The 15,337-nt window shown below is 61.1% G+C and overlaps 1 protein-coding gene across 1 annotated transcript; it reads right to left on the reverse strand.

Moving 5' to 3' along the window:
* Window positions 1-1,108: 1,108 nt before the first annotated feature.
* On the reverse strand, window positions 1,109-13,529 carry GRIN2C (glutamate ionotropic receptor NMDA type subunit 2C). Its single transcript, XM_064582764.1, has 12 exons — window positions 12,884-13,529; window positions 10,262-10,860; window positions 9,807-9,921; window positions 8,649-8,860; window positions 8,330-8,492; window positions 7,834-7,987; window positions 6,317-6,442; window positions 5,830-6,059; window positions 5,319-5,479; window positions 4,601-4,788; window positions 3,462-3,694; window positions 1,109-3,051 (listed from the first exon to the last, which is right to left on the reverse strand). Exons 1-12 carry the CDS (start codon window positions 13,280-13,282, stop codon window positions 1,951-1,953), a joined length of 3,681 nt encoding a protein of 1,226 aa, XP_064438834.1. The 5' UTR covers window positions 13,283-13,529; the 3' UTR covers window positions 1,109-1,950.
* Between the last annotated feature and the right edge of the window lie 1,808 nt (window positions 13,530-15,337).

The raw sequence follows: 15,337 nt of genomic DNA on the forward strand, positions 1-15,337 counted from the left end.
GCTTACCTGCTGTAGCCTTCCACCCAGAGCTGCGCTCAGATTCAGGGAGCAGGAGGGGTCCGGTCCAGGGGCTGGTAGCCAACAGTTAACTCTCTCACCACCCGTGGCTGTAGTCAAGGTCAACTCCCAGGGCACTGGCCTCGAGCACTCACCTGGACCCACATTTACCACCTGTGGCTGAGACCTGGATCTGTGAAAATCCATAGGGCCGAGGACATGACCTTGCCTGTGCCAAGAATGGACACCCATTCTTGGCAGAGTCTGGCTCTCCAGCCAGGAAAGGAGCCGTGTTAGAAATAGCCCCCCACTCCAGGGGCGCCTGGGTGGCACAGTCGGTTAATTGTCTGACTCTTGGTTTAGGCTCAGGTCATGATCTCAAGGTCATGAGATCAAGCCCCAACTCAGGCTCCACACTCAGTGCAGAGTCTGCTAAATTGCTCGCTCTCTCAAATAAATCTTTAAAAAAAAGTTTCTCCCACTCCACCATTTCAGCTGCTCTCATGCCTAAAACCAAACAAAAAACTTCAGTTTTCAGGGCTCCCTCCACCCGCAGTCATGGAGTGCTGGGAGACAGGGAACCAGCAAGAGTGGTGTGGGAAAGGGCACGGGGCAGGGGCTGCTTGTGGTGTCGGCCTCGAGTACTGCCCTCCCCTGCCTCCTCCCTGTTACAGGGAGGTAATTTCTGCCCTACCTCACCCAACTTGCCAAGGACAGCAAGGCCCCAGGCTTTCCATGTGCACACTTAGACAAGGTCTGACGGCACCAATCACACCATGTTTGTGGAATGAATGGGAGAATGAGGGCTCGCTTGCTGTACAGAGTCATTGTGGGAGCTGAACACAACCACAGATGGGAAAGCATTGACAATTCTTCACCAAGAGCCAGCCTTCTAGATGGTCCAGGACTGATGACATGTGACAGAGCAAGGAGGTGGGGTGGGGAGCCCAGAGGGACAATGAAGGACTGAGACATCCGGCAGATTCTCTGACCTGGGGCTCTGACCCCCACGAAGAGCCCTGGCACCAGCAAGACTGAGCCGTGTCTGATCTCAGAAGCTGCCTCTGCCAGACTTCCAGAGCCGACAGGCAGTTCAGAGCCCCACACATTCACCACCAAGAGAGAATACAGCCAGCCAGGGCCCAGGAGAGCCCAGGAGACTCCCCCCAGCAGACCTCCCATTCCCACTGATACACTGTCAGGCTCCCAGGTGGACCCCTGGCAAGGCAGGACACCCACAGCCCCTGGCATGAGCCTCTCTTTTCAAGGAGATTGAAGGATGAACTCCATCTCCCGAGCCCCCATGCTGAGCACATTTGTCGCATCCAGCTCCAGGGTGGGTAGGAGCCGGCACTGAATACCAAGTGGCTTCTGCTGCCCAGACCCCTCCCTCGGCCTCATCTCCCAGATACTCCCCCAGAGGGAGCTGCTCCTCTAGGCAGACACCCTGCCTGGGATACCCCCAATGTGCTATTGCCTACGGGCTGTGGTGTGCCCCCTCCAGGGATGCAGAATGAGGCAGCCAGGACCAGTGGGTTGTAAAAGATTTGTTTAATGCCCCAGTGCTCCGAGAAGAGACTCCAGACAGGGAGAGTAAGGAGTGGGACAGCCCTGCCCTAACCCCGAGTTCCAGCCTCCATGCTCCCACGCCAGGTGCCCAGCAGTCATGACTAAGAACTAGCTAATGGCGGGGCAGGGAGACCCCACTGCTCCCGGTGACTCCAGAACAGGTGGGAAGGGCTTTGCATAAGAGGACAGCAAGAGCCCACCCAGCCCACACCAGGACTTGAGACTGCCGAGGTCACCGAACTGACCATAGAGGACATCTGTCACTGGGGGCCCACAGCCAGGATTTCAAGGCAGAAGCCAGAAAAGTCCAAGTCACCTGCCCCCACTAGCCCTGATAGCGCTAGGCCGAGAACCAGCTGACCGTGAACCAGAGTCTCTGACCCCTCACACTTCTGACTCCAAGCTGGAGATCCGCCTCCAGGTACAAGGTCCAGGGAAGCCGTGTGTCCCACAGGCCACCCTGCTGACCTCTTCCAGCCCCGCACTGTCCCTGTAGCCTGTGCTCAGCCCCAGGGTCCTGCCCCTGTGCCCCGGAGGCCCCCAGGCCCCAGTGAGCCAGGGGCCGTGGCTGGCACAGGGGGGCAGAGGGGGGCAGACAACCCCCCAGCAAAGCGGCAGGTGGGCGTGGGCATGCAGGCAGGCGGGCTGTCTGCGCGGCCAGGCGGGGACCCTCGCCCACACGCCCTCCTGGCAGGCCTCCCAGTAGGACGGCAGCCGCATCGGCGGCGCCTGCGCCAAGCGCCCACAGGCCAGGCGGCCACACCCCGCGGGCAGCGACCTGGACCCGGCGAAGGCCTCGGCCACCGACCTGGGCAGGGAAGCGTGGCACGGGCGTGGGCCCCGGGCCCAGGCCGCGCGCAGCAGGGCCTCCCGCCAAGCCAGCTGCTCTGGCCCGAGTAGCGGCAGGTCCTCCGGCTCCGGGGGCTCCGGGAAGAGCGGGAGGAAGGGGCGCCCCGACCGGTCGGCTCGAGGGAAGGAGCTGTAGTGGCAGCGCTCGGGCGACAGGGGGCGCTCTGGGAGCGCGCGCCTCTCGGAGGCCCAGAGGTGCCGCCCGCCGCTCCCGGCCCGCACCTGCCGCCGCGCCTCCCGAGCCGACCAGCCCGACACCCGGGACACGTCGGGCAGCGACGGCCTGGGTGTCGGGGGGTGGCCCGGGGGCTGCGGGGCCCTGCGCCCCGGCGCGGCGCGGCCCCCGCCTGGCGGTCCCCAGCCCGTGGGGCTGGGCTCGGGGGACGGGCGGGGGGTGTGCGGCCGCGGGCCGGGGCAGGCGGGCGGCGGGGGCGCGCGGCGGCCGCTGCCCCAGCTCTCGATGGTGCGCGCGGCGCGGTCCAGGGAGCTGCTCACGCCCGCCGTGGTCACCATGTCGCGTGCGGCCTGCAGCATCTGGAGCACGCTGGCCTGGGCCGAGCCGGCGGTCAGGTCCGGGCTGGGCGGCCGCGCGGGGCTGGCCAGGCTCTGCACCCCGCTGAAGCAGCTGTAGATGCCCTGGGCAGCCGGGAGGAGACAGCCATGAGCCGCCAGCTCGGCTCCGGGACCGCGCACCTCCCGGTCCGAGCACCAGCCCAGGCGTCCCCACCTCCTAGGAGGCAACTAGCATTTGTTAAGCGCCTCCTTAACCGAGAGCGCAGTTGCCCGGGAGCAGTCTGAGGCCCAAGAGGTTCTCTTGCTAAAGGCACACAGCTTGTCAATAGCAGTGAGGGTTTGGACCCGGGTCAGCCTGGCTTCGAGATACTGCCCCGCCTGCTGCAGGAGGGCCCTGCTTCTCATCTGCTGTGTGATGCTGCCAGGCCCTCAGTTTTTACATCTGTAAATGGGGCCATGGCGAGCTCTGACTTAATCTGGGTTGGTGCCCCTAAAGCTGGGGCCTGCTTTAGGGGCGGGGTGGCCCCACCCACCCTGCTGAAGGCCAGCAGGAAGTCCAGCCGAGACGTGTTGGGCACTGAGTGGCGCAGTTTCCAGTAGACCAGGTGCTCCCAGGCAAAGACCAGCAGGGCCAGCCCCATTGCCACGAGCAGCATGTAGAAGACCCCAGCCATGTTGTCGATGTCCAGCTTGCTGCTCATCACCTCGTTCTTCTCATTCTGGCAGATCCCCGAGAGCCACACCGTCTCCAGCTTCTGTGTCTCCCCTGGCAAGGGTGGGGACGGGACAGGGGGACAACTGGCTCAGGAAAGACCCTCCCAATGCTCACCCAAACCTGGAGCAAGGAGGGGTCTGGAGCCAGGGTCCCACCCCCTTGCAGGCCCACACGGGGATATAGCCCAGCGGGGGCAGGATTGGGGGGTAGGGGGTGTCAATGAGCAGGAAGAAAGAAAAGCAGAGTCGGGGGCTGGGGTAGGCGAGGCCAGCCTTTGATGTGCCCACCGCCCACATGCCCAGGAAAAGCTTGCTGGCTGGGTTGATGTTATCATTCACATCGGGGCCAAACTTATGGGGCATCTCCATGCCAGGCACGGAGCTGGGCACACAGAGACAAAAGGCCTAGGCCCCCGAGGACACCACAGCACCTTCATTGCTATCATTCTCATTCTGTGGTACTGATGGAAAATCCCAGTTTTATCTTACTGCGCTGAAGCCTCTGGGTTTGGGGGCAGGTTCAGCGGGACGGCTTACACATGTGAGCCGCTGGTACCAAGGCAAGCCTGGGTCCCCGGCTCTGGGACTGGGCAGGCCCTTGGCAGTACCCTAGGTGATGTCAAGATGGAAGTGGTTGGGACAGGGGTCTAGAGAAAAAAGAGAGGATCTGAGCCTCCCCCCAAGCCCCACCGTGTGGCCTGAGCTTCCTCCTGTCTTCCTGCCCTTCAGGGACTCCCGTGTAGTCCTGGCAAGCCCAGCTCTTCCCCAGGTCTTCATGCTGTCCCTCCAAATACCCCCACCCGTGGGCCCAGCTCTCACTCCCAGAGACCTCTTCCTGCCCGCGGGCCCTGGGACTCAGAGAACAGTAATGGAGATGCTGACCAGCCATCAGGCAGCTGTCCCCCCCTCAGCTTCCATGGCCGACCCTGGGCCTCCAGCCCCCAGCAGCAGCACCCACCGTCCCCCAGGAACTGCAGGAGCGCCAAGTCTATGGCCCGCTTCCAGTGGGAGTCCTTCTGCATGGCAATGCCGTAGCCAGTGGTGGCAAAGACCTTGCCAGAGCCAATGGTGACCAGCTTGCAGCCCTCGTCCTTGCCCGCCATGTAGTTAAGGACAGCAGCATCATAGATGAAGGCGTCCAGCTTCCTGGGACAGGCCAGGGGTCATGTGAGGTGGGGACACCAGACCTGGGGCCTGACAGGGATCTGGGCCATACGAGCCTGCTGAGCACTGACCAGGAGGGATGGGTGGGCAGAGCCTTCTCTGGTTCTCCTGGGTCCCGGATACAGAGAAGAGCCCTTTGTGTAGCTCGGGGACCCCACCTACCCTCCTCTCAGAGAGACCAGGGAACTCTCCACCCCCAGAGGACGCGCCCTCTCTGCCCAGCCCCTCCATGCCCCTAGGGCCCTAGGAAAGTCACAACCACCACCTCGGGCCAAGGCTGAACCCTGGTCAGGACCTCAGCGGCATCTCTGGGCCCCATGGTGGGCATCTAGTTTTGCTTGAAAGTTTACTCTGTCCCAAGACCTTACCCCCTTCCCCAGGAGTCCTACAGGACACCCCAGCCTCAATGTCCCCACCTTGCTTCTCTCAGGGAGGGCCAGAGCTGAGGCTGGTCATCAGGGAGGCATGTGGGTAGAGAAGTCAGAGGGTAGGTTGCCGAGCTGAGGACCCACCCCATCTTGAGGCTGGTGAGCGCATCTTCCACCGAGCGCTGGTTGAACTTGACCATGTGGGTGTGCATGTCTCGGTAGTTGCTGCGGATGTTGCGCTCTGTGCTGCCATTGGGCACCGTGCCAAAGCGGAAGGGTGGGTACTGATCTTGAGGCCGCTGGAACTGTGGGCAGAGGACAGGCGCCATTCGTCACCCTCCGTCCAGCCTTGCAGGCACCAACACTCCCCGAGCCCGTCCCCTGGGCCCAGGGCACAGGAGCCCGAGAGACTGTCCAGGCCACTCCTGTGTTTTACAAGTGGTGACATTGAAGCCAGGTCAGGAAGAGACTTATCCAAGGCCACTCAGTCGGTGGGCCTGAGCCCTCTGCCCCCTCACCCCAGGTCCCAGCCTCTCCTCACCAGGCTCCCCAGCTCCCTCCTGCTCCCTGCTCCATTTCAAATTCCCCTCCTGGGTCCCACAGGCCTGCCCCCGCTCTCGGCCCCCCTGCCCTCTGCTGGCTGCGGCCCCAGGACCTTCTTATCACTGAGGCCAGACACAGTGTCGATGTACTGCTCCTGGATCATGAAGGCGGCCAGGTTAGCGGTGTAGCTGGCGAGGAAGATGACAGCAAAGAAGGCCCAGACTAGGACCATGATCTTGCTGGTGGTGCCTCGGGGGTTCTCGATGGGCACCGAGTTGTTGAAGACCAGCGCCCACAGCAGCCACACAGACTTGCCGATGGTGAAGGATGGGCCCCCAGACTCTGGGAGTGAGAGGGTGGGCACAGAGGGACCCAGTTCTTCACTCTGTCCTGGGCGGGGCCCCAGCCATCCCCACTCCAGGGCAAGCCAGCCCACCTTGTTTCTCTCTCTCTCATGTACCTGACTGGCCCCTGCTGGCTGTCCGCAAGCCAGAGACCTCCCCCAGGATCCAGCCTTCTCTGCAGGGTCCCTGAGGCCCTGAGCCCCGCCCCCCCCCACTCCCCGTGCTCCCTCCTCCCAGGCCCAGCTGAGAGCTTACTCTTGCCGCTGGTGAGGTTCTGGTCGTAGCTGACAGGGCTGAAGTACTCAAACATGAAGACCGTGATGGCCACCACAGCGAGACACATGACAAACATCATCACCCACACCGAAGGGCTGTAGGGCTCTGGGAACAGAGGGAGGCAGCTCAGAGGCCTCACTACCATCCCTCGCACCCACAGCCCAGAGCACTGGGTGCAGGCAGGGGCATCCACTTGGTCAGGGTGGGGCCCATCAGGCAGGAGGACTGAGCCAAGGGGTCTCTGACTGTCAGAGCCGCAGAGCCCCAGGAGAGAACCCTCACCCCCACCCCCCAGGGAGGTCAGGCTCTCCAGGATTCTTGGTTTCCCTGCCCCCTCTGCCCTGGGACAAGATCCCAGCACCCCACCCCAGGAAACTTCCCTTTGACTGCACATCTCCCCTGGATCCCTGTCCCACCCACAGCTTTCTTTCACAGAAAGAGACTTTACACCCATTGGGCTCTCCCCTCCCTGTCCCATTCCCCAGCCTGCAAGGCCTGCAACCTGCTCCATCTCCCATCCTCCTCCTCCTCCTCCCCATCTGGCCAGATTCCACAAAGCCACGGCAGCTTGCCCAAGGCATTTTCTCCTTCCCTCTCCTCCCTCCCCTGCCAGCACTGCCAACCACACTCCTGTTCTGGAAGTGCCCTGCCTGGCCCAGCACGGACGTGGACGAGCTCCTTGTTCTGCCTGGAATCAGGGTCTCTGAGATCAAGTCTCACTTTTGATCGTACTGACAGGGCCCGGGAGCCCCAGGAGCTGGGGAGACCAACTAAGCTGCTCTGACCAGTCTGCCCAATGGTTTCAGTCTCCCTGAGCAAGGAGGCATCACTGCAGGAAGCACGGGTCCCCTGAAGCAATGCCCATCCTGCGGGGTGGGGGTCTGCTGTCTTCTACGCGTGGCTGAGGAACCCTGTTCAGAGAGGTTTGGTGACTTGCTCAAGGCCACACAGCAGGAAGGGGATTCTCTCCTCTGCTCCTGGCTGAGGCTGGCCTGTCCTCGTGGCTCTCTGTAAACCTCACACTGCAAGTCCCACTGACCTCCTGACAGGGCGCTTGGTGACACCCAGGACTATGGCCATATCCCCAGCAGCTAGTGTGAGGCTTGGCACAAAGGGGCTGCGCCACAAACGCTGAATTCCCATCAGGTCACGAGCTAGCCTCACTTCCCACTCTCTGGGCCAGCTCCCCCAACTCCCTGGGAAGCTCCCCCCCTAGCACGTCCTAGCCCACCAGGCACCTCCTAAAGTCAGCCTGCCTTCCCAGCTTTCCTGCCCCCACATGGCCCCTCCACCCTGCTCACCCAACACTCGCGCTCAGAACGGAACCTGGGCTTCACCTCTTCCCTCTCCGTCCTACCCTCCTGCAGCGCAGCCTCCCGCCAACCTCCAAGGCACCCGCGGCTGCCGGGCTGGCCCTCTGAGGCCCACCGCAAACTCCCTGTTTCCAAGCATGCCCCCCAGACCCCGGAGCCCTCCCTGCCCACCCCGAGCCGCACCCAGGAAGGCCGATGGGGAGACGGTGCCGTTGCTGCGGGCCACCATCACGCTGATGCCCGTCTCCACGAAGGGCACAGAGAAGTCCACAATCTCGGAGCGCTCCTCGTTGATGGTGAGGGAGCCGATGGCCAGGTCTGCCCGCTTGTAGTAGACCTGGGGCCACGGGGGCCAGGCCCGGGTTGGAGGAGGCATCCCGCCGGCTGGAGCACCCTCCCCAGCCGCCCCCGGCCGCCCTTCCGGCACCCCCCGGCTGGCTGAGTCGGCTGTTCCTATCTGGGGTCCTTAGAGCTCCACTGCAGTCCTGACCAGCCCAGGGAGCATTACTGGTGACAGCCCATCTTCCCTGCCAGCTGGGAGAGCCTCAGGAGCTGGGCCCCGGCCCCGGCCCGACTGACCCCAGCACAGGAACATCGAGGGGTGGTGAGCGATGTGTGGGGCCTGGGGTGGCCAGCGGGCAGGGGGGTGGGCTCAGGAGGGCCTTGGCGGCGGGCCTACCTCCCCGATCATGCCGTTCCACACGCCCCGAACCCTCTTGCCATGCTTGCCATTGGTCACCAGGTACAGGTCATAGGAGAACTTGACCACCTTGGCCAGCTTCTTGAGGATGTCAATGCAGAAGCCCTTACAGCAAAGCTTGGTGTAGGGGGCTGTGTCACCGCTGCTGCCACCAAGAGACCACCAGGAGTCAGAGCCGGCCGCTTCGCCCCGTTCAGCAGGTGGCCCCCACGCACCCCCCCAAGCACAAGCCACACCCGCCTGCCATCAAGTGGCAGCACACAGCTCACTCGGGGCCTCCCCACGTGTTCTCGCGGACCTGAAGGTGTGGTTGTTCTGCCTGCGGCAAGGCACGGTGTTGGGCACACAGCCGCCCGTGCCAGGGTCGGGGCTCTCCACGATGACAAAGGGCCGCTCTTCGAGCGTGGCCACCGTCACGTGCCGGCTGTCCATAACAGGCTGTAGAGACGCACCATAGCGAGGCCACACCGGGTACTTCATGTGGAGGACGCCGTGGTCCCAGCGCCCCACCTGCAAAGGGTGACCAGCTTCAGCCAGGGACCCCCAGCCCAAATCCCCCCACCCTCTAGGTGGGGCCTCCGGTGGGGGCTGCCAGGCCCAAGAATCCCCCTCCCTAACCTAGGCACATCTGGGGCAGGAGCATTTGGGGAGCAGGAGAGTCGGGGCAAGGGGCTGGGCATGGACCAGGAGGGAGGGCTCCCTGCAGCCCCCTCCCAGCCTCTGGTCCCTGCGCTTTACTGATCTAGCCTCCAAACTGCTGCTGGCCCACCGCATCGTCCTCGAGCCCAGACCTGAGCCTGTCTCACCACACTCCCCACCCCACCCCCCACCCCGACCTCAGTATAAAGTTCTTCACCCGGTACTCAAGGCCTTCCCCACTCAGGTCCACCTTACCCCCCTCACCCCACTCTTCCTCCTCAGCCTCCGCACCCCAAACACATCCCTTAAAAATGCCTCAAACCCTCTGCCCCTCTGTCTAAACCAGACTAGTATCCCTTCCTGATGGGCTCCTACTCAGCCCTCCACACTGCAGCCCAAATGTCCCAACTTCTGTGAATCCTTCCCCAGTTCCCTCCTTTGAAGACAGAACTGATTTCCGGCCCTTCTCTGTGTCCCCATAATGCTTTGCACGTATCTCTCCTCAAGCACTGATCTCCCCAAATTCTATATGTCTACATGTCCGTCTGGCCAGCATAGCTGTGGGTGAGTCCCCCAGGGGCAGGACTCTGTGAGGAGTGCTTGACAAGTTCTATCGTGGTGGGGGGCTAGGGTGCCATGGGAGCCCTGAGCCGAGGTGCTTCACCCACCCTGGTGCAGTGCAGATGCTTCAGCTGAGACCTGAAGGATGAGGGGCTGGATGAAGGACAGAAGGGACCCTCTGCTCAGCTGTGGGACAAGAGGGGCTGGGGACAAAATGAGAGGATACCGAGGAACCCTGGGCTCACCCCCTTCTCACCATCTCCCAGAGGCGGTGACGGTTGAGGGCGATCACAACCATGGTGGGCTGGACCAGGTACCCACCAGGGCTGAAGGAGAAGTCTCGGCCCTCCCAGGTGACATTCAGTAGGTGCCTGCGGTGGGGGAGAGAAACCAGGGTGTCCCCCCAGCCCTGCCCAGGACCAGAGGCCCCCTCCCCCACCTTCTACCTCACCCCCATCACCACCACCAGGTAGCACTGACTGCGCCCTTTTTGTTCTCCTTCCCTGTATTGACACACCCCCTCCACAATCCTCAACACACCTTTACAGCGGCTTTTTTTTTTTCAGTTGAGGAGCCCAAGCTCAGAGAGGTGAGGTAACTTGGCCCCAGGCACACAGCTGGTGGGAGGTGTGGCCAGCGAGCCCAAGCTCACTGCAGCCCAGGTCCGCTAAGGCGCCCTGCCCCCCTCCCATGCCCTGGGCAGGTGCCCACCTGTAGAAGGCCTCCTGGGCGGGGCTGACAGGCCCGGGGTGGCCACGGCAGTCCCCAGCCGGGGAGGGCAGGGCACCATGCTGCCGCTGATAGCCGTGGGCGCCCAGGGCCAGGATGGCCACGCCGTCGCGGACCTTCTGGCGGAGGCTGAGGCGCCAGCTCTCGGTGACGACGCTGATGAGGCCCACGGGGAAGGCGGCGGGGGGCGTGTCGGTGCTGCCCAGCGCCAGGCTGGGCACCAGCCACACGTGTCCGGGCCCCACCAGACCGGCCTGCGCCGCCTCGGCGAAGAGCACCTCGGCCTCCTCGCGCGAGCAGTAGGCCACCAGCACCGGGGCGTCGACCTGGCGCAGCAGGCGCTGGATGTGCGCGCGCTGCCCGCCCGGGCCCAGCTCCAGCGTGAGCACGTCCAGCAGCCGCCAGCTCAGGTAGCTGGCGTCGGCGACGGCGCGCACCCCGTCCAGGAAGAGCGCGTGCCCCGGGTGCAGGCTGGTGATCACGGCGAACGCGCTCCAGTCGTACTCCTCCAGCACCTTGAACAGCACCTGCAGCTGCTGCTCCAGGGACACGCCCAGCTGCAGGAAGGCGGAGCCCGGCTCCTGGGGGCGGGGCGGGGCGGGGGCGGGGCCTGAGTCGGGGCTGGGGCGGCGCGCCCCGCCCCAGCTTCTGCTCCCTCCCGCAGTCCCCTGACGAAGATGCCGCGCGCCCCTCGAGGCCCTGTGCGGCAACACCTGCCTCCAGCCCCTGACGTGGTTCCTAACCCCTGCTGCCCATTAGAATCACCTGGAGGGCTTTTAAAACTACTCAAGCGGGCCCCCACCGGAGCAACGCTGGATCAAAGCCGAGCAGCATCAGCTGCCCCCGCGGAGCTTGTTGGAAATGCACATTCTCAGGCGCGTCGCACACCTCTTGGATCAGAATCTGAGGATGGCGCCCATGAATCTGTATTTTAACAAGCTCTTCAGGTAATTCTTGAGCCCCCCAGTTTGGGAAGCGCTGCCTCAGACCAACTGACTCAGAATCTCAGAGATGGGACCCTGGGCGTCTGTATTTTTCTAAAGCCTCGTTAAGGTAGAGAACCACCATGCTGAGGGTTACTGTCGGGCCCAAAGATAACAGGGGAAACAGCATCCTCCTCGGAGCCCTGGCGAGGAGAAGGTTCCTCCTCTCCACCGCCTCCACATCACAAATACAGAGGGCACTGCCTGCTAGTGCCTGGGCTAGCACAATCCCCTCCTAACTGTGGGCTCCCTGCTGCCCCTGCAGGCCCCCAACATTTCACCACACTGCGACTGTCCCAGTCTTTTTAAAAAACGAATCCGGGACAACCCTAAAGGACAAGTAACCCAGTTCCTTCAACAAACAAATTGCGAGAAAAAGAGAGAGATGGAGCAGGATCCTAGAGATTGAGGCTCAGAAGCTACAGCAGCCAATCACTATGCGGAAACCTGATTTGTTTCTTGATCAAGCAAACACATTTAAAAATATGCATTTATAATGTTTATGACACAATGGGGAAATTTGAATACTGCCTGGATATTTGATGATGTTAAGGAATTGTGTTTTTTAGATGTGATAATGGATGGTGGTTTGGTTTTGAAGCCCTTATCTATTACAGAGAAGTATTTCCGGATGGGACAATAGGGCTTTGCCTCAAAATGACACAGAAGAGGGGGACGTGGGTGGACGTAAGGATGGGGCAGTGTGGGTCGGGGGTGGATGGTACATGGGGTCATTATACTCTTCTACTTCTATGTATGCTCAAATTTCTCCATAATAAAAAATAATCATAAAAGAACGGCAAACCAGATCGGTCTCTCCCCTCAACACCTTCTTGTGCCCCCCAGTTACTTAGGATAAAACCTAAATATCTTCCTATGTGCTCAGGATCTCACCTTCCTCTCCAGCCTTCTCTCAAGAACTCCCGGCTCCTTCCACCTGGCTGCCTTCAATCCACCTGATGCCTCTGGCTGGAATACTGTCCCCTCCCTCCCCCGCCCCCCACACAACTTGCCAACTCTCCCTCATCCTCCAGATCTTCGATATGATTTCTTAAGAGACCTTCTCTGATCAACCTCCTACCCAAATGGGGGCCTTCTTAGACCCTCCTGGCATCCTGTGTTTTTCCTTCAGAACACTTATCCCAGCTGAGACTGCAGACAAATGTGTGTTTAGAACTTTCTCACCACAGGATGCAAACTCTGTGAGGGCATGCCACCCCCATGCCTGGGACAGTGACCTGCCACTGGATGGTCTCCCTGCAAGTTAACTGCATCAGGTTCTCTGCCCAACCTGGCCCTCTGCCGCTGGGTCTGGAGCTTGACCAAAGAAGGCCAGAGAAACAGAGAGAAGGTGGACCAGGGTTGCCCACCAAAGCTAGAGGGGAGCTTACCACCCACACCCCCTCATCCAGACAGAATGTGAAAGCAGCCCGGAAAGTTTATCTTCTAGAACATGGGAACATCCTTCCCACAGCCTTCTCCCTGCCTCGCCCATGTCCCACCCTCAGCCCCCACCTCCCTGCTGATCCCACCCAATCCCAGTTGCCCAGAACCTAAGTCTCTCCCTGGGCAGCCTGGCTCCCAGCCCAAGGGATGAGAGGACATGAGTTTGGACAGGCACCTTGGGGGTGAGGACCACAGCGGAGCCCCCACTGATGCTGACAATAGGCACGTGGGTCTGGAAGGAGATGAAGTCCAGGATCTGGGCCACGGCCTCGGTGCCCATGTTGTCCTCAAAGACAATGCCGTGGACGCGGGCCGCACCTAGGAGCCCGCAGATCTGGGTGAGGAGGCTGCTGGGATTGGTGTTGTTCACCCCCACGGTGAGCGGCTGGATTTCCAGAGGCAGGTCCATGAAGCTCTGGGAGGTGAGGCGGGTACGAACTTGGGCCTGCGGTGGCCCCAAGCTGCCAAACACCACGGCCACCGTCATGGCTTGCTCACCCTGCCCCGGGCCCAGCCCTGCCCAGGCGCCGAGGAGTGAGGTGAGCAGGAGGGCCGGCCCCAGGGCGCCACCCATGTCCACCGGAGGGTCCTGAAGAGAGATCGGGATAGGTACAGGGAGGAGACAGAAGCACAAAGAGAAAAGATGAGCAACACCCAGAGTCAGAGACACACATCCCGTGGGAAAGAAAAGAGGGAAAAATCTCCCTCCACAAAGAAGGGCAGAGAGGGAGAGACAGCCAGTCACAGAGAAAGAGAAAGAGGTTAGCTGAGCGTCCCCAGGGCAGCCTGGAGGGGCAGGGGCTGGAAGAATGTGAGTCCCCAAAGGTGCTCATCACTTCCATTTTGCTGCTGAACAGCATGCGTTTGGAAACGCATCTGTCTGGGTTCTGCCCCGGTAGAAAGGGACGCTGAAAATGCTAGTCTGGTGTCCAAGTCCACAGTTTTGAGTCAGACAGACCTGAGTTCAAGTCCCAGCTCTGCCACTTACTGGCCGTGTGATCCTGGGGGAGTCACTTAGGTTTTCTTGCGATAATCCCGGGAACTACGTCGCAGCAGGAAGGAGGTTGCCCACTGCTATCAGCCCTCATCTTACAGGTGACAGCCCCACATCCAGGGGACGGAGAGTAGCTTCTGTGACACTTTCTGCCCTGCCTCCATATTCTCCATCCTAAACTGAGCCTACAGCCCCGAGGGCCCTGCTCTGTGTGGCCCTGCCTGGCACAGAGCCCCCTCCTCCTGGGCACCAGACATCCCCACCCTTCCCCTGTGGCCTCAACTAGTAGCAACCATTCCAAAGGAGTGTGACACTGCCAACTTGGTCAGGGCTCAGAGTCTCCTGAAACCCTGGGGTGTCTTCCACACGAGCTGCTTCCCCAGGCCCTCGTCGGTGTGCAAGGTTTTTCTGACCTAACCCAAGGGCGTGATGTGCATCCCTGCAAATAAACATCATTGCTTTGGATCAGAACCAAGAGCCAAGCCAGTGAGTGGTGCTCACTGAGGCAGCGCTCCCTCCCAGCTGCCATCGTCCACTCCTACGCCACCTTCTCCATCTTCATCATATCCCCAGCAAAACTTCTGAACGGGGGAGAGACAAAGGGTGACCAGGGTAACCCAGTTTAATTTAGGCTGAGAAGACAGCACTTTTGTCAGGGCCACAGAACCTCAGCTACCACCAATCAGGGACCTCAAGTGACACCTGCAAAGGGAACTGCCGTGCTTGCTTCTCCCTTTCCCAGGCCTTTCTGTGCCCATCTCTGCCCACAGCCCAGGCCCGGTAGGTTCCCTGCCCCCCACCCCGGGCAGCCCCAAGGCTCCCCCATCTCTGCCTCGCAGTGCTGAGTTCCACGTCTGTGCCACCCAGAACAGGTGACTTTGGGCACCGAAACTGAGGTCCGAGGTCAGTGTCAAATACAGGCTGGATATGGAAGACTGAGTGTGAGAAAAAGAATGTAAACTATCTCAGGGATATTCTTTATATTGATGACATGTTGAAGTAGTATTTTCCATACACTGAGTTAAACAAAATAAACCGCTAGAACTAATTTCACCTGTTTCCTTTTACTTTTTCTAACGTTGCCACTGAAAATTTACAATGACACCTGCCGCACTCATGTTGCTTCTTTAGGACAACATGACTCTAGATGTAGGACTCAGGCCCTCCCCCAACTCCAGGGGGGCACTACCCCCAGAGACTCCCTCGATGGGAAGGTGTCCTCTGGGATTGGGGTTGAGAAGGACAGGAAGTCGAGGCAGGTGGTGCCTCTCACCTGAAGTGATCACAGAATACCTCCGGAGGGAGGGGTCCCATCAGGCAAGTCTCTCTGAGCTTCCAATAGCCAAGGGCAGATTCAAAGAGATTCAGACCCCAGAGTCTTATCACCACATGACCTCCAGCCTCCCCCACAAGGCAGGAGGGCCATACCCCCAGCCCTGGCCCCCCAAACCTCTCCACCTCCCATCCACCTCACTCCCCGCCCCCCCCCCCCGCCCCACTGATCCGAAACGTTGTTCTGGGCGCTGCACCCCTCCTCACACAACACAGCTGCTCCCTGGTGCCCACAGATGAAGTCCAGACACCTTGGTCCCATGACTAGGGCCCCACACACCCGACACCAACGCATTGTCTCCC

This window comes from Mirounga angustirostris, unplaced genomic scaffold, assembly GCF_029215605.1.
Source record: "Mirounga angustirostris isolate CCGP_5_RB_7025 unplaced genomic scaffold, mMirAng1.0.hap1 SCAF_17, whole genome shotgun sequence".
Lineage (NCBI taxonomy): Eukaryota > Metazoa > Chordata > Mammalia > Carnivora > Phocidae > Mirounga > Mirounga angustirostris.